The 18,140-nt window shown below is 40.0% G+C and overlaps 1 protein-coding gene and 1 long non-coding RNA gene across 8 annotated transcripts in view; one reads left to right on the top strand and one right to left on the bottom strand.

Moving 5' to 3' along the window:
- Positions 1–18,134, bottom strand: part of LOC128137157 (uncharacterized) — a 57,522-nt gene extending 39,388 nt beyond the window's left edge. For all 6 annotated transcript variants that reach the window (XR_008233581.1, XR_008233576.1, XR_008233580.1 and 3 more), the window contains exons 1-2: positions 17,964–18,134; positions 4,422–4,549 (exon numbers count right to left, since the gene is read on the bottom strand). This is a non-coding gene — a long non-coding RNA (uncharacterized LOC128137157). The remainder of the gene's footprint in view (positions 1–4,421; positions 4,550–17,963) is intronic.
- On the top strand, positions 72–7,251 carry TRH (thyrotropin releasing hormone). Of its 2 annotated transcripts, XM_052777864.1 has the most exons (3): positions 72–3,326; positions 4,359–4,576; positions 5,758–7,251. In XM_052777864.1, exons 2-3 carry the CDS (start codon positions 4,381–4,383, stop codon positions 6,339–6,341), a joined length of 780 nt encoding a protein of 259 aa, XP_052633824.1. In that variant the 5' UTR covers positions 72–3,326; positions 4,359–4,380; the 3' UTR covers positions 6,342–7,251. The 2 variants fall into 2 exon arrangements, with proteins under 2 accessions (XP_052633824.1, XP_052633823.1); XM_052777863.1 differs by lacking the exon at positions 72–3,326 and having other exon boundaries at positions 3,508–4,576.
- Positions 18,135–18,140: the final 6 nt, after the last annotated feature.

The raw sequence follows: 18,140 nt of genomic DNA on the forward strand, positions 1-18,140 counted from the left end.
CTTCAACCACATGATGAAAACATCCTTTTTTTTTTTTTTTTTTTAATTTAGAAGGCATGCTTGGCTTCAGCAGCTTATGAAGAAAGCATTGTAGGGAGCCAGCAACAGAATACTTAACAACTTCGGTGTTCTGTTTCACTTTCCTAAAGACATGTTTAAAAATGCAGTTCCCATTCCATCAATGCCCACTTTAATTTATAGGTCAATACCTTAATTTTTTAAACTCAGGTGTTGTACCATAAGAGATCTTAAAGAGTTACTACACCCAGGAAATGCCAAGCAACTAGTGTGAAGTAAATGTAATTCCTCATGAGGTTCATTGTGACTGATGCAATAGCAGTTCCCAAATCTATGGCATTATTATTTGACTATGCTAGAAATAGTGTAATGAAGAAGACGACCCGTTAGCTTGTCTAGAGAAATCAGGGGGCACAGTTTGGTTTGTGATGGTTGGATAGCCTCAAAAAAGAAAATAACCAAGGGTTAGGTGACAGACAGGACATTGACTGCACAGTCTCATGCATTTGGCCATTACTGCACATGCATTACAAGACTCAGTAAGAGGCTTCTGCATGGAGCAGCTCCTGCTGTATCTAAACTTCAGCTACACATGCAAGCCTTCTATGCTGTCCAGATTAATGTCAGACTGGAGGGAGAACTACCTGCTAAGAATTAGTTCCAGCTCATAATTACATATTATGAGAATTTTCACATTAGAGATACGTGGCAAATGCAGATTTATTAAATTGCAGTCATACAAAGTTCCAAAGCGTAAGTCTATCCTAGCATTTCTAGGTAGCTGAGAAATTCAGTATGGCAACTGCTGTATCACAAGTGAAATCTGACTCATTCACTCAGTGCTAAGATGAAATACATTCAGATGGGAGGCTATTTTTAATATCAAATTCTTAGCTGTTCCTTGAGTTAATTTGCTTATATGATTTTGTATATGTGAAAGTGTTTCAGCTGTTTAACCTTCTCTTCTCCCATCTATGTTTTCAAAGAGCCATGCTTCAAAGTGTGAGAGGATTTTTTAAAATTCAATTCAATATGTGGATCATTTCAAGTCAGACACAGACAAGTTCTAAGGCTAACCCCACTTAAAGGAGAAATCTGGCTGATTTCATGGACTTTGGATTAGGCATTTTGTTTGGGCAAATCTGGGGCTAAGCTACAAACAGCTATCGCTTTGTTAAACAAGCAACTCTGGTATTAATGAAGGCATTTAAAACACTTTCTGGCATTCTTTAGATTCCTGGGAAGTCCTAGTGCATTGCTTAAAACTAAAAATACACAGGAACTGTCTTTACAGGGATCTTTGCTTTGGATGAGGGACTATTAGTTGCCCAGTCATTGTTTACTGGCCCGCTATAGTAAATTGCCTGTTGATCTTTGAATTTAATTGCCTTGCAGATCTTTGGTTCTGATGCCCGCTCAGGAAAACAATATTGACGTGGTCTTAGATTGGCAAAGACAACATCTTTATAAAGCCATAGATGTGTTCTGCACACAAGGTGCATGATGTCTCAAACTCCCTTAGAAATCCAAATAAGAAGGAAAATATATTCCATTTTAAATATAACTGCTACAAATGCAGCTATAATGCTGTAAGCCCCAGTCTCTGTCCCCACTGCAAATCTGGAACAAGTGCACTGACATCTAAGACTCTTCACAAATTACAGCAGGGTAATTAATATCAAAAAGCACATCTATACACAGTTACGAATACATTTTTCCTGAGATATTCAGACAAAATTCAGGAGATGACCACACTCTCATGGAATAAGACTGAGGTAACAGCTGCATTCCACTGAAGTCACCCCAAAGAAGCCAGCTTTCATTTCCCAAAGAACTGAACGCAAGATTCTTCTTGTGTATTTTCTGATCCATCATATCAAGTTGAATGGGGTGGGGAAAAAAAGGTCTGTAAGATGACCATTTTTTGTTAAATTCTGATGCATAAGTCATGTTGATAGAGAACAATTGACTTCACCACTTTTTAGTTTTATATGGTATTTCCATCATCTGTTCAGACATAAAATGCATTTTGTCTTAAGGAAATTTTACAGGCCACATGAGGATCCACATTACCTATAAGCATAACTGATCCACTTTTAAGTGCAGTGTTCTTAGGAGTATCCCCAAAATGCCTTCTGTCTCAGACTGTGGCAGACAGCTGCTAAAATGCCAGTGTCCTACCAAGAAAGCTGTTCTCAAGCCATGGTGACAGGTTGTTGGTTTTTGTCGCTACTTACTGCTGAAGACAAATTTTAACTTAAACATTTTGATGGCAGTGATGAGAAGGACATAGAAAGGTGGTTTTGTGTTCATGACACTGGTAGTAAATGGGAAAGCAGAAAAACATTGACTTCACTTGGTTGAAACATTCCTTGTAGTAACAATAAAAGAATCCTGAACTGCTTCAATACTGTGAGCAATCTGTACTCCAGTTTTAGTCCTACGTATTGTCATCAGGATCACTAAGATTATCAAAGAATCACTAGCTCTTTATCTGTGCCCCCTGCATGATCTGTTTTTAGTAGTACTGTGTGGAATAATATCTTGAATAGACAGATGGGTTAAAGAGAGGGAGTCCTATTCCTAGTTACAATAGCATAATGCTTTTTGAAGCACATAGCAGCAACGTAACTATGTTTTAACATCTAATGCTATGCACCCCATATTCTAATGTACTGCTTAGAGAAGCCTATGCCAAGAAAACATGGAATTGTGAGCCAAAAACTGTGTAGTGTCATTCAGAGTAAGAACCCATCGTATAAACTTATTTAAATATAATCCACTATATTTTTTTCATTGCTTTTCTTCCTTAGCTTAATAAATTACCTACCTCTCTGCATTTACTCCACAGTGCTTGCTTAATAGAGGATACACAAGCTTCTTTTTGTTAAGCAGAGAAAAATCGCCTTTTCTCTATGCTGTGTTACATAAAATTCAACATAATCTCTTTAGAGAATGGAAAAATAGCAATTTCTGGGAGTTGAGCATGGATATACGGAGGTCGGCAAATAACTATCAGAGTTTTAAAATGCATCCAAAATGCAGATCTCTGACATCAGTAAAAAAAAAGAAAACAACACATCACCTAAATTACCTCACAGCTATTTGCATAAAGGGTCCAGAGGCAGTACAGTATAAGTACGGAGGCACAAGCCATCCAAAGAGAACTTAGCAACAGTTCTATTGGATACTGTGTGTGTCTGTAGCAGAAAAAGGACAACTTTGAAGCTCAGATGTGCAAACAGCTTTAAAGGACTAAACAACCTCTTGGCAGATGCATCAGGCAAAAATCTGAAACTACAAACCAGGTAATTTACCAAATAATTTCTTTTTTAGCTGATTCTAACTTTCCTGCTAAAGGTTGCTCTGAGTCAAATAGCCTATGTGATAGTCTTAGGGCTGTTATCCAAGGACTTCATCAGAAGTGATAGAAACCTGTCAATAACAGAGGTAATAAATGCATTCTCTATTTTAAAAATTTATAGAACTTTGTAAAATTGTGCATTTCTTTTATGTTCTGAAGATATAATTAAGCTGAATGACTGCTATACTAGTATTACAGATGTATTCCATTCTACTGAAAGAACTCTGCTTACTGGAAAATAAATCCATGATAAGTGCATTAGGAATTCTAGCTAGAAGAAATAGAAAAACACTTGCTATCTGGCCAAGAGGTAATAGAGGGTATGATTATTATTATGTCTCTGAAAAAAACTATGAGGTGCTTCCCCAATGCAAGAAATCTCCCTGACCAACAGAGCATAGCTATTTTATTATATTGACAAATACAAAGACACATGGCGACTTTAAAAGTATAGAAATAGATATTAAAAAATTAATGTATTATTAAAGTTGGGCTTTAACTAAAGGTGGAATGAAAGTGCTGCAAATCCCAGTATTATTTTAAGATGAACCCTTAGCACGGGAATTGCCTGGTGGAGATTGTTAGTACAGGTATATGTGTATGTACCTCATGTGGGGCAACAATTAACACAGAGTTCAAGAGGGAAATTATTTTTTGCCTCTTGGCAGAAGGCAAAGCAAAATCACTGGCTTTCAGAACTATCTGTGCATCAGGAAGTTAGGTGTTTAAAATGTTCATTTTTATTCTGCCAGAAAAATGAACAAGTGCCTGGTTTTAATTATGAAGAATTTACAGATTCTTTGAAGAATATAAAATAAACTGAGAGGTTAGTAACAGAAATGAGGAAGGACCCTCATAAGAGACTTCAATCCCTACAGCAGTGCCATATTTCTTTTTCAGTGTCTGGAAATACTGCTATTATTGCTAGGTTTGTTTGCTCCATCCTCCTCCCCTGTTGTTCTCTCTCCCATGGAAGTTGCAGGAACCCCTGTCCCACAATGCCATCTATCCAGCTGCCCCTGCTACTCCTCTGCCTGACCTTGTGTGGTGCTTGCCTCAACGGGGGGCAGCCTCTTCCAGAGGGAAGCGAGAACATGGGAAGAAGTCCCCTGGATGACATCCTGCAGAGGTCTGAAAGCCTCATTCTTCAGTCTGTCCTCAAGAAAGCTGAAAAGGAAGAAGAGATGAATAAAGGTATGTATAACACCAGGGACATCCGTCTGGTGATGCTGGCATAGTACTTGGCTGAGATCATTAGATCCAATGTACAGTTCCCAAGTTCTAATATATATATATTTATTACTGTAACTAAGAGGAGGGGAAGGATAGGAGGTCTGCCGCAATACCCTGACACAGAGCTCTCAAAAGGCACTTTCTTCTCTAAGATCACCCCACTTGGGCAATGCTGTACCATCGCTAAGCAGCTGCTGCATAATAAGAAGGTAGAAGCCTGTCACAGAAAACCTGCCTGTCTGGCAAGTACTTCCCTAGGGAAGCTCTAAGAGGAAATGTGGAGGACATTCCCCAGTTATGGACCCTGTACTTAATGTTAATTGGAGGTGGGAGTGCTGCCAGTCAGCTACTACCTCAACCCACTGGTTTCTACACCCCAACAGAGGTGGGCTTTTCCATGGCTGGGAATGCAGAGGCTGCTCTAGTGTTCACTGCCTCTTAGCTTGCAGATGCTCTACTCTCACTAGTCACAGCAGCGCAAGCAAATCAGACTCAGGGATTGCAAGAAGCAGCATGTAGGTGCCTGCCACCAACAAGGAGCACAGAGCCCTTTCAGAGTGGAAAGAGGAGCTGGCCCCATAGTGCCCATAGAAAAAGCCTTCCTCCCTCTTCACAAAAATGCTGAGAGTTGGTCATGTCTGAAATATTAAAAAGAGCTTAAGAATGAGTAAGAGATACTAATAGAGTTATGATTGGTAGCTGGAAATACTGAGCTGGCTTTCAAATGTCAACATCCCTGCTTCTACTTATGTCTCAGCCCTACCCTTTCCCTGTCTCATGATGATTTCCAGCTCTTCCCCATACCCAGCTTCTGCAGCTGATTTCTTCCAGCTGCTCAACATCTTTTACTCACCTCCCTTTACCTCAATCAACACATTAGGCTTTGTCATTGCATGTCTTCCCATTTGGCTCCAGCTAGTTTCTAATGTATCAATCCAGCCTTGCTAAAAATGTGCCAGAACTGTTTTGACAGATGCCATCCAGAGTAATCAAATTCAAGACCATACAGTTAACTGTGCAATTAAGTGGGCATAACGAGCAACAGATTATGATCCTGCACCACAGAACTCCACAAATTCCCATTTCAACTTCCTTAGTGAGGATTATGGGGGCTCATTAATACTATTCTTTTCCTTGGACAGAATCAAACGCCCCTCTGCCAGAATGGCTTTCCAAAAGACAACACCCTGGGAAAAAGTACCTAAGTGACCTGGAAAAGAGACAGCATCCTGGAAAAAGAGATGTTGAGGAAGACACATCTTATGGAGACATTCAGAAGAGGCAGCATCCAGGGAAAAGAGAGATAGAAGATGACCTTGATGGCTATCTAGAGCTGAAAAAGCGACAGCATCCTGGCAGAAGGTCACTGTTGGATCAGTATGCTGACACCCCCAGTCCACAGCTAACCTACTTGAAAGAGTTCTCCAAAAGACAGCATCCAGGCAGAAGGTATCTGATGTACAAGCACCAGCATCCTAGCAAAAGAGGCTGGAATGATGAGGTAGACCTAAATGACCAATATGGTGAGAAACGCCAGCACCCTGGAAAAAGGCATGGGGATTCTGACAGCTCAGATGATGCAGGCCCCTGCAACTTTCAGGAGTCCTTCACCTGTAACAAAGGCAGCTTGTTGCTTGATTTAGTAGATGTTAGCAAAGACAGGGTAGAAGAAAAACGTCAGCACCCAGGAAAAAGATCAGCATGGGAGAGTGAAACAGAGGAATGAGAAAATAATTGTGTATCATTTGCATTTAGTGAAGTAAACTGCCAGATCACTAAAAAATTCTGTTCACTCCCTTCTGGCTTCCTGCTGCTGACCTCTGCACCTATCTTTCAGTGCATTAATGTTTCCATTTAAGTTAATGGCTTTGTCACACACTTAAAGGAACTAAAGGACCCAGTTGAATGGGACAGGCAAGTACTGAGGGTCTTCAACTCCCTTACTTTAGGAAGTTAAAAGTGTTCATTTCCTTATGGGCCCAGACCCCAGAATAATCCCACTATGTGTGTCCAATTTTCTGTTCCCAAATGACTAAACCAGGCTCTTAAATATCTGTTCTGATGCTACTAAAGTGGAATAATTACATGGTTTCCTCTCACATCAGTGAAATCAGTAAATTAATAGAGACAGAGAAAAAAGAACAACATATATGCCAATTATTTCAAAATGAAATTGAATAGGTTTTCAATTCTAAATGACACATTAATGAGATCTGAACCCTTGCATACTACAATCTGTCCAGACAGTAAGCACTGAACAGAGATAGGAACTGTTCCAACTGGAACAGATTAGATGACTGACTTCATAGTTTGACTTGGAACTGGCACACAAAATCCCTTTTCATCGAAGAGGCTGCACAGTGCAAAGGGTTAATTCATCCCAGAGCATCTGAACCGCAAGTTGTGAACCTGACTGCATATACCCCATACTAGAACTCCCATCCTGGTGTGTCCACATTTCAGTCATGCCACTTGAAATCATGACTTCTCCTCAGATATTTAAAAATGAAACGAGCAGACATCCTCTTCTTCCAATAAGGATTTCTGATTTCTCTCCTCTCAAAGGAATGCTTTTACTTTCCACGGTCAGACTCCCAAAAGTGTTTATTTGATATGAATGATTCAATAAACATCAACAGTCAACTCTGGGTGTCCTTATTGGTTTTGCAAACATACTGTAATAGAGTAAAAAACATAAACCCAACCCAAGCTAAATAAAAATAAATAAATTAACATCAAAGGGTATTTTTCTAGGCACAATCTCCTTGCATTCTCGTGGTCAGCACATGTTCACATGTAAAACTGTTTTGCTACTTTAGTGGAAGGATGATTTGCGTATAGATAGATTCCCTTTTTAAATCTTCCACCTCTATGACACACAAACTTATGCATCTGGGCTAAACCCAAAGCAACTTTGTCATCTAGTTCACAGGGAACTTTATTAGAAGTCTGATTTCCTGTTCACAGGTCTAAACAATAGATTTACTGATTTTTGCCATTAATGCGCAGTTATTGAGTTATTCACATCACTTCTTGTACATTCAAAAGGCATGTCAATATTTCGCTAGAATGTTATTTTTTATAAACAAATGAGTGCGTTTTCTACTGACATTCATCCTTCTCAATACTATCAAGACACATTAAGTGCCTTCAGTGCTCCTTTTAAATACGATTGTTTCCCCACTCAGTGCCTCAGAGCACTTCCTCAGTTATAGAAGTTAGTTTTGCCATATGATTTAGTTACCCTGAAGAAGAACAATTAATCATCTCAGTGAGTTTCACTGAAGTTAGATGCTCCCAGGCTGATCAACACATAACATGGACTATCAAACAATTTCTAACTTTGGAGATAATAGGCTGTTTAATATATGTGACAACTGGCAGACCTCTTCTATTGTCAGGGGTTTTCTAATTAAGAAGTGCTGAAGAAATCCTCAGAGGAGGTAGCTGGGAACATTCCATACACTTCAAATTCCTTCAGCACACTTTCTGTATATGATGCCTTTTAAAATGTTCAGTTTTCATTTTATAAGGGAAAAAAAGATTTCTCTAAAGAATACCATTCCATATACCACTTCTGGCAATGAATGAATGCTTCTTAAACCTCAGGGAACACTACCACACAAGACCACCACCACTTGCTACAAAATGTTCAAAATAAGTGAAAAACAGGAAAGAAAAAAATACCAAGTGGGTAGACACGGGCAACAGCAAAAACTCATCACAGCTCCTGCAAGACATGGATGCTGCTGTGGCTGCTACAAGAAAGCCAAGGTGGGAAAGGGAGAGAAGCATGAAAGCCGAAGGTCAAAGTTTTTAATGTGCAGCTACAAACAGCTGGTTCAAGCTATTAGGTTACTGCCTATAAAATCCACCACTCTGAATAAATGTCAGATGCCCTGTATTATCAATAAATCAATCACTTATTGAAAAGGAAAGGTGTAGCCAGTGAAAAGCTAGCACAACTGATTTTATGTAAGTCTAATTTTTCCATTTTCTGTATTTTAGGTTCTGAGTGCTCCAGTATTTTCAGATGCCAAGTTCAGCCAGGGGCTAGTCATCTGTTTAAAAGCAAGGCTATCACTACTATAATTTTTAAGGAATTATTTCTATTGGTTTTGAGTTGTTTTGCTTTGTTGGGTTTGTGTTTTGTTTTTTTTTTAAAAAGCCAAGCCTGAGCTGACAGCACTTTACAGTAAATCAGATTTATCACGTCACTATTATCATGCCTGCAGTTTTTAAAATTTGCCTCAGTTCGGAGCTGCTGAAAATACACTTGCCTGGCTGGGAGAGGCACAATGTAGACAGATACTGGGAGAGCTTTGATCCATTTCAATTACTTCAAAAAACCCCAACTTTGTTACTCCAGCAAAAGGTCTCTGGAAAATGACAGAAACACTCTCAGGGATTCCTGGACAGGGGTGGGATCACATGTGAAAGATCCCCTTCCAAGTTGTGTAGGCCAGTAGCCAGTTTAAAGGACAAGACAGATTTCCATTCAGAGAAGCACATGTACAGGTCCTGATGCTGGCCTGACATGTCCATGAACAAAAAACAGAGTAATTTGGTGACTGAAACATGAGCCAAAAGTCCTGAGCTTCTGTCAATGACCTGGGTTTGAAAATTCTACAAACTCGAAGAGGATGACCCTGGAAACAGAACTGAATACAGGACAATGTTCTGCATTGTATTTCCCATGTATATAACAGTCAAAAGAGCCAGCAAATCTGCTACTGAGGCACCATAAAAATGCAACCATCATTACCAAGTAGCTAGAAAAGTGACAGCCCTGACAGAAATCCCAAGAGGATGAAGTAGGATGCTCTTAGCCAGCAAATCTGCTACTGAGGCACCATAAAAATGCAACCATCATTACCAAGTAGCTAGAAAAGTGACAGCCCTGACAGAAATCCCAAGAGGATGAAGTGGGATGCTCTTAGCCCTCCACAGATATTTGTCTAATTATAGCTAGTTGTAGTTCTCTTTTATACTTGGGTCCCTGCACCTACATGATTATTTTGATTATGCTAAACATGGCTCATGGAGCTACATCATCTCTGAAAAGACCTGGAGATAGAGCTACAAGTGCAACCTAGGAAAGAATAAAATTAATTACCGAATTCAATTTTTGCAGGTAGGTTAGCACTTGCACCTGGTGGGTATCTAATAACCTTATTTAATCCCATGCATTTTTTGAAACATAAGACCATTTACAAAAAGGGAACAAAAATCCTGGTTTTCTCCATTTTATATTAAATTCTACCTTTAAAACTTTCAAAAGCTAGCATTTACTTTCAATGGAGAAAATTACTCAATCATTACTTGCATAAAAGACTGTCACTCAAGAAAAGGAAGGAGAGTGTTTTCATTGGGGAAAAAAGATTACATATTTTAAGAGTTCTCCTACATTTTTTAAGTAACTCAAACCAATATTTCAATCTTGCCAATAAAATTTGTCCAGATTTTTGTTTTGATTGAAAGTACATTTCCTCTCAGTATCTGCATGAAAATTTCACCTCTCTTAATGAGTTTCTTCCTGTCTTCTGCAGTCTTGCAGATATACCACTATTCAAGTACAACATTCTTTCTCCTACAGACATCATCCTCAGAGGACTGCCTGCCATTTGTGATTTGACAGTTTTGTGACTATGAAACACACATAAGCACAAGTTCTGAAGTTATGTATCTGTCAGATTTAGCTACACCATAAAAACTTTTTGGCTCTGGAGTTTGGCTAAGGGACCAACCAGAAAAGAACCAGCTTCTATACTATAATGCTCTGCTGCTTTGAATAGTAAATACAGTGCAATCTGTTAGCAACATGAACTACACAGATATATACTACTTAGTTATAAGGTAAGAGTTTGTTAATTGCACATCTCTCATCATCTTATTTTTATTGTATACCTTCCTGTCACTGTAATCTTTTATTAGAATTTAACATCCATGCAAACATCTACACGTTACTAGCTTTGCTCAGTCACACACATAAATGTACTTGTGCATTTTGATAATTGCAGAACAGGGCCTTTAAGTTGCAAAGTTCCTTGATGAAGTGCACCATCTGTCTCTAAGAAAGACAGTCTGTGGCTCTTCAGGAATGATAACAAATCAATAGCAGACTTGGTCCAAAGGTCATGGAAGTCAGTGGAAAAATCTCCTTTGTCCTCTGCAGAATCTGGATTAGGTCCACAGAGCAAAGCTGTGTACTGGCCCTAATGTGGCACCACAGTCATGGAAAATCTTATTTCCAGCTTTAATTGAGACTGAAATAACCATGCACAAATTAGTTCTTTGTTTACTCTACTGCACTTTTACATTTCTGGCATGTTACCAGTTATTGAGACATAAGGTATTTTGATTCCTAAAGAGCAACTTTTACAAGTGTCTTCAAAATGAGCTTTGTTTTCAATGGGAGGGGAAAGTTAATGTGAACAAGCTGTATAATTAACATTTCCTGCAACTGTTTTCAACTCCTCTCACCATTACTGTTCTGTGCCCCCTCCCACACACTCATCAGCTTTGACCTCTTTGCTAACCCACTGTAATTAGCATGGGCTGAGTGTTTCCAAGGGACATGTGGCCCCAACAAACCCCTTTATTACTACTTTTAATGACTCATTAGTTGGAGGAAGTTTGAAAACATCATCATCATAGCTGAAGTTAGAGTCACTGCTTGCCTGGTAACTCACTCAGTTAACATTAAACAGCCAGCTGCAATTTTAAAGCATCAGTCAGGACATCGCTACAAAAAACCCCTATCATCAAAAGCAGTCAAGTGGAGAAGCACTGCAGAAGGGATGAGCCGGGGTGAGGTCCAGGGTGTACAGAGACATGACACAAAAGATGCAGACAGGGAAATCTGTCTCTTCTTAGGAAATGGATATGTGGACTATGTGCATTAGAGTGCAGAAGTCCTGCTTCCGTCCCAACAAGAAGAGCATAAACTCCCCACTCCTACAGGGTAATGAGGAAGGATTCAGGCTGAACATAGAGACCTCTGACAAAAACAGATGGGGAAGTTCCTTGAGAAAACTTAGTTATCTACCTGCCTTGAGATTACTTTTAGACCTGTGTGAAGACATTTGTGGTTTGTTTTCATTGATGAAACCACTGCAGCTTAAAAGTCCTAAGAAGGAAACCAAGAAAAGGACATTTATCAGTTATCTGCCAATTCACTTTGTCTGCTTACATGACATGAAGGAGCACAGGCTGAAGGAGGGTAAAGCAGAATGAAAATCTTATTAGATCACAAATTGCATTGCTGTGCTAGAGCACAATATTGGCTCCTGACAGAGATGGGGCATGGCAGAGACTAATATAATGGAGTGATCGTAGCCAAAAGGCAAAGACAGCTCTTGAGTTTATTTCAGCCACTTTGGTTTGAACTGACAGCCAGTGATCCAGACAAGAAAGCAGTATCTCACAGACATGCTGGCACAGGCAGTATTGAGTGACATTCACAGCTGACATACACTGCACCTTCCTCACATTCACATGAAGGAAAGAGGGAAAACCTGGCCTTAATAAATCACGCAAATACTCCTGCAAAATGGGATGGAGGTAAACCGGGATCCAGCTTGCCATATCAAAGAAAGTTAGTTCATTGCCATCTTCTCTCTATAATGGATATCCTAACTGAATGCAACTGAGTATGATGCAGCGTACACACTTTAATAACTGATTGGTATAGGGAAAATGTAAGATTATGACTGAGAAAACTAGGGAAAGTGACCTGCTTTGAAGAGGTTGCCTGAAATAGGATTGCTGTTTTAAACTCATTTTCAGAGAGAAGCATGTTTCCAGCCTAACTTCCCTCTTGATTCTGAAGATGGTACTGATGTGTGGGGTGCCTGAAGAAACTACTGTGAAAACAGAAGGAGGAGAGAGAAAAGCCAAGACAAATGAAAAATATAGTAAGACTTTATGAAAGGTTCTCTGAGCCAAAGCAGTCAAGACAAAAAGCAAGCTCTTTGAACAAGCAAGTGTTGTTGAAGACGACAGCAACAGCTGCCCTGCAAAAAATCACAAATCATTCACTGTCAAATACCCACTGTTGAGGGTATTCTGCTTATTGATTTTAGACATGCTGATCTAGATGGGAATTGGTTACTGTACAAATTTGTAGGGGAAATAGAAGACAAGAGAGGCTATAGGAGACAGCACCCAAATATGGGTGTGCTTGAAATCTGAAATGAGTCCTGAACGTAATCCAGACATTGTGGTGTATGGATCCTACAGTTAAAACATTACATAAAATGTAAACACAAAGGAATTCTGAATCTTGCTGTCTCTCCTCTTTATAATTCACCTACTCTATGCAAAAGTGGTGCCATTCCATGGCACTCAGGACCAGTATATGCCAGATTCTTCAGCAGTGTTAAGGGACCAGATAAACTTGTGTAGATGACTGGCCTGCCAGTACTGAAGCAGTTAATAGGCAAATCAGATAAATGGGGCTCAACAAGTTGTCAGCTGCAGCTCTTACAAATCATCATTCTGTCAGTTTTGACTGATGAGTCTGCAAACACAGGAAAAATCATGGGTTTGGCATGGAAATGTAGCTTCTATCCTCTCTACACAGACTAATTAAACAAATTTGTTTTGTATCACAATGTTTACTATAAGCAACTTGAGTATATTGAATATATGAGTTTTGTTAAAAGGAACAGTGATATGCAAATTTTTTACTTCTCTGAACAAAATTAAAAATACAGAAAATGTTGGTTTAGATCAACCTAAACAAACAAAAAAAGTTTTCTCAGATAAATTAAAATCAAAGCATCATTTTATGCTGTAGGAAGAATTTTGTGCTACCCTTTTCAATGTTAGCAGATTTAAAATGAATTTTTTTAAAAATTTATCATTAAATTATAAAATTTAATTTAGGCCAATTTTAAACACAACATCATTTTAAATTAACTAGCTGTTTAGTTTACAGAATACTGAGGAAGAACATTCTGATTTTCCAAAGAACATTCTGATTTTCCATGCTGCTTCCATCCCAAAGTCTACATTGAACTCAACACTGTTAATTTTCAGATATTTAAAACTTTTTTTCAGTGAGTAAGCCATATTTATGCAAAAATGTTCCACTGCATTCCTTGAGAAGTAGACAGGCATCACTGAGAATTACTTCTAGTCTAGATTTACCTCTCCTGTGCTGGGATCAGATTCCATTACTTAACATTCCAAATGGCACTGGAGATATTACAAGAAGTCAAAGAATACACGTGAACATAACTGGAATACATTTCTGACAGGACCGTGCCATGGCTACAGGGCTTACTGTGTCCCTCAGTTGTATTCCCGCTGAAGTCCCTCCTCTTGGACATTGGTAGCAATGACCAAGTTAGCAACAGACCAGGTCCTAAAATTCACTGTTTGAGTTATTACAACAGCTTACAAACATATTTTAGAACTTATTTACTCAGTGTTTGCAAAGGACTTTGAGTACAGCAGAGTAGGAGGAGCTACATAATGGCTGTGGGGTTTTGCAGGCTGAGCTTTTATATTCCAGTGGCAGAACTGGGCAGTACATGCCTGACTTTACTTCTTGAACAAGTGTTTGGAACACATTCCTTTCCTGTGCTGTTGCTCTTTTACATTGATTCACAATGGTAAGCCATTACTGATTCAAATTCAGTTCCCAACAGCATCTGTAGCATCTCAGTAAGGTTTAATTTGTCCCCAAATAACTCTCTTCCTATTGCAACTAGCTGGATGAAGAAAAATTAATTTTTGAAGAAGCGTAAACTGGATTGCTTTAGACTGACCTGGATTTTTTCATTTTGTGAACACTCTGTGAGGGAAAGTGTGATGAGCCCGACTAAGTGACAAGCAGCCAAAGTCTGTTTTTCATTTACACTAGCACAAACCTAGATTATGCTCCACCGCTGTAAAGAGACATGGGGCCCTCAGGTACACAGGAGCCCAAATTTCCCTTTGGGAGCAAACGGACACCATTCAACACATCACTACACTTGGCATGCTAACTTTGTATTATTGCTTCTATAATTCTCTCTGAGACTCCCAGTAGGAGTCTAATGCTCTCATAAAGATCCAAATCATATTAAACAGGCGCAATCACTTAATGGGGAATGAGTTCCTCAGGAAGTGCTAAAGACCATTTCTATTCAGAAACATGCAAACAAATGGAATTTTTCTTTCAAAATGTTAAATGAAATTTCTCTTTTCAAGAATGATTGACACAACATGGCGTTTTATCAGTAATTAAAAAAGATTCATTTGGTGAGATGCGTTGTCATAGTCTGTGGTCAAATGTACAACATGCAAAAGAGCACAATTAACTAACTAAAGAGTCAGTGAAATGTTTGATTTCTAGTGCACATCCCAGCATGTTACTGTTCTCATCACAACTTGCTGTAGGCAGTCCTTCTAACTGCATTGTTTGTATCCCAGCTGTAGGCTATTAGACTTCCATTGTTGTATTTACCATTTTAATAAGCCTTTAAGACTTTCCTTTTGAAAATGAGCAGTTACTGAAGCTATAGAGAAAGGCAGGTTTAAGGAAAGATCTTGCTGTTCAGTACAGTCTCGCTTTTCCTTATATCTGATTCTTACTACTTCTGAATGACAGGAGAGGACCGAGCTGCCTGGGTCACCGGGGCCTCACAGCAAAACAGGCAGGACTATCCTGCCTGCCGCAAGAGAAAAAAAAAAAAAAAAAAAAAAAAATCTTTAAAACAAATAGCTAAGCAGCCCCATGTGCTGTGAAATCCACTGCAAAGGCCCCCAGCAGGTCTTTGGTTGCTCTCAGGCGTGCTTAGTGTGCCATCTAGTGACAGGCATGTCTTGTCCCTTCCCTACACCCACTAAAGGAACAAAACACACACATGAAGCAGGAACAAAACTGAAATGCCTACAGACCACCACCCCCCCCCCCCCAAGCCCTGCATCTATTCTCGTCTTCTTTTTCACTTATTCCCACTATTGTCCTTCTCATACTCACTACTCTCCCATCCAAGCACAGATCTTTCACCTCTTCTGGAGCTTGGATTGCTGGAGCATTCTTTTACTGGCTCAGTGAGTTATAAATCCCTGGCCTCAACAGAGGTCTGGACAAAATGAGCAAGGTAACAACAAAGGGAGAGATAGTTGGTTCCACCTGAGCTTTCCCAAGGAACAAGCACAGCTCACTGCTAGGGAACAGCCCGGTTCCAGCAAACCTAAGGGAAAGAGGATGACGCCACAGCAGGTAAATCCTCAAAGGCACTGAGCCTCAGGCTGCTTCCTGCTCTCATCCTCCAAGGACAGGAACACAATCAGGAAAAACAGTACCCTGTGTTGCTCCAGATCTGCCCCCCTCAAGCATTACAGTGTAAACCCCTCCTTCACATCCCCAGCTGCCCACTTCCTCCTACCCTATACAAAGCCCTCAGATTAGTACACAGGTGCCACATCAGGGATGGGGATCAATTAAACCCTGGATTTTCCGGTCTGTTTTGAAAGAAATGTTGCCTTATGGACAAGCTAATGCAATTCTTAGCTTCCAGTCTGACAGATGCAGCAGATACATGGGGTAATACAGGGATACTTCTGCATAAGTGAGCATCATAAGACATAAATGAGTGGAAAAAATGGGAGGCTGAGGGCCAAACTCACATCTGTTGAATCAAAGGGAAATACAATAGCATTTACAAACTGTTCCCTTAAAGCTTGCCTGCAGTGCCTTCCTTTGACTTCTTTCAGAACTGTAAAACACAGCTCACGTAGTACAGTATTAAAGGAAACTTCAAAACTGTGAGCATAACCCACACCCTTAATGATTTCCTTGAAGGAAGTGTGTGCCTGCCCCAAAGAATGGCAAAAGCAGTACGAAAAGTCAGATGGTTACTTCTGTTTTTCCCTTTTCATCCTTTAAGTACTGTCCTTCTTTACACACACTGCTAGTTTCTTTTCTAGTCCCTATAGGCTGAGGACTTCTCAAGTTTTAAAATGAAACTGGTAACACTTAAAAATATTTTCATGTTCTTAAGACCTTGTGGCTAATACAGCCCCTTAACTTATTAAATAAATAAATAAATAATAAAAAACCTAACAATCAATCATACCTTCTTAAAAAAGCATAAAATTTACCTGAGTGCACTGCAGGGAGAGTAGCTGACCAGGGCAGCTTTTACAGCATGATAAGATCTCTTGTCAGTTTTTAATATCAAAGAGAAATTGGGTCTCTGTTTTGCATGCTGAATAGGAAGGTGACTGTAACTGGGGTTCTACATTATTTCCACAGCTGCCTGTTTCTCTATTTATAACTGAATCAAGACTGCATGGTTTTGAAAACCAGAGAGTAATGGTTCTTAACAGCAAACTCTGCATGTAAAAAATCAGAGAGTTTCTTTATAACATTCAGATACTCCTATGGTTAAATCAGTTCGGTTTTAAGACCTTGATTTCCCATTATACTTTTGCTGGATGATGGAATTATAAATACAAACCAGGTGAAATTCATTGGTGATGTGACAAGGTGCTGAGAGTGGTCATGTAATAGTCAGCCCACAAAGACCAGATCGCAGGAATGAGACCAAATTTCAGCACAGCTACTAAAACCAGCTTGTAGATTAATCCCTTATCCCATCTGGGACCATCTGACATCCTTTAGCTGGGATTTGAAGTCCCTAGGAGTTAGGCATCTAGTTATAATTCAAGCCTTGGAAAACATCCTGCCCACCCCTCCCCGATCCCTGTTGAGAATGTTTGAAAGGACTTAACTTGAAGGATTAAAGTGCAGGACATTAACAGTGAAAATCCACCTTTAATGGATAGGACTCAAGTGTAAATAGCATTGTCACATAAGAAAATCTCTGCCTCTAAGAGCCTGCAATTCTAACAGATGAAGCAGAAGTATGGTTACACACTCCTATGATTTTCTCCATACACTAGGGAATGTGGGACAGCACAGATTTCTGCTGGTGGAGACTAAACAGAAACCAGCATCAGAAAGCGGATATTGAAAAGCTTCTGTCATGGATTTACACAACTCTTTGTCACGTGGCAAGGGTAAGCAGTAGTGGGATTCCTGGATTCTATCTGTGGCTCTGTGCGTAGCCTGTCATCTAGTGCTACGGTTTACAGTTTTGGAACACTTTCTTTTGAATGAGTTCGCAGGCTAAGAAAGGGAACATCAAGCTTGTCGTTGTTAGCAACGCTGGTCCTTCTTCCCAGCTTGCTCAGTAACAAGGATACAAACCACCACCAGCAGCTAGCAGAAGAGGCAAGTGTTATGCGAGGTGTTCTGAAGCAGCGGGAGGCCAGAGAGGGAGCCCGCCTCCCCCGCTCCGGAGAGGATTCTGTCACCACCACCTTATACTGCCGCTCTCATACACACCTGCGAGCCTCGGGACGCTCCAGCAGGCCCCGTGATCAGGGCCTATTCCAGGGTGGCCGAAAACAGGGGAGCAGCCACCCCACCTCCCTCAGGGGAGGCCCAGGCCCAGGCGTAGGCCGCCGCCGCCGCCTCCTCCTTCGCGCCTTCCATCGATAGCTCTGCGCTTGGCAGCGCACG

This window comes from Harpia harpyja, chromosome Z (assembly GCF_026419915.1).
Source record: "Harpia harpyja isolate bHarHar1 chromosome Z, bHarHar1 primary haplotype, whole genome shotgun sequence".
Taxonomy (NCBI): domain Eukaryota; kingdom Metazoa; phylum Chordata; class Aves; order Accipitriformes; family Accipitridae; genus Harpia; species Harpia harpyja.

Bases quoted from the DNA above. Each gene is read 5' to 3' on its own strand.
- TRH (XM_052777863.1), top strand. From the start codon at position 4,222: ATGAGGAAGGACCCTCATAAGAGACTTCAATCCCTACAGCAGTGCCAT. The intron at 4,577-5,757 runs GTATGTATAACA...TTCCTTGGACAG, and splicing joins GGAAGAAGAGATGAATAAAG to AATCAAACGCCCCTCTGCCA.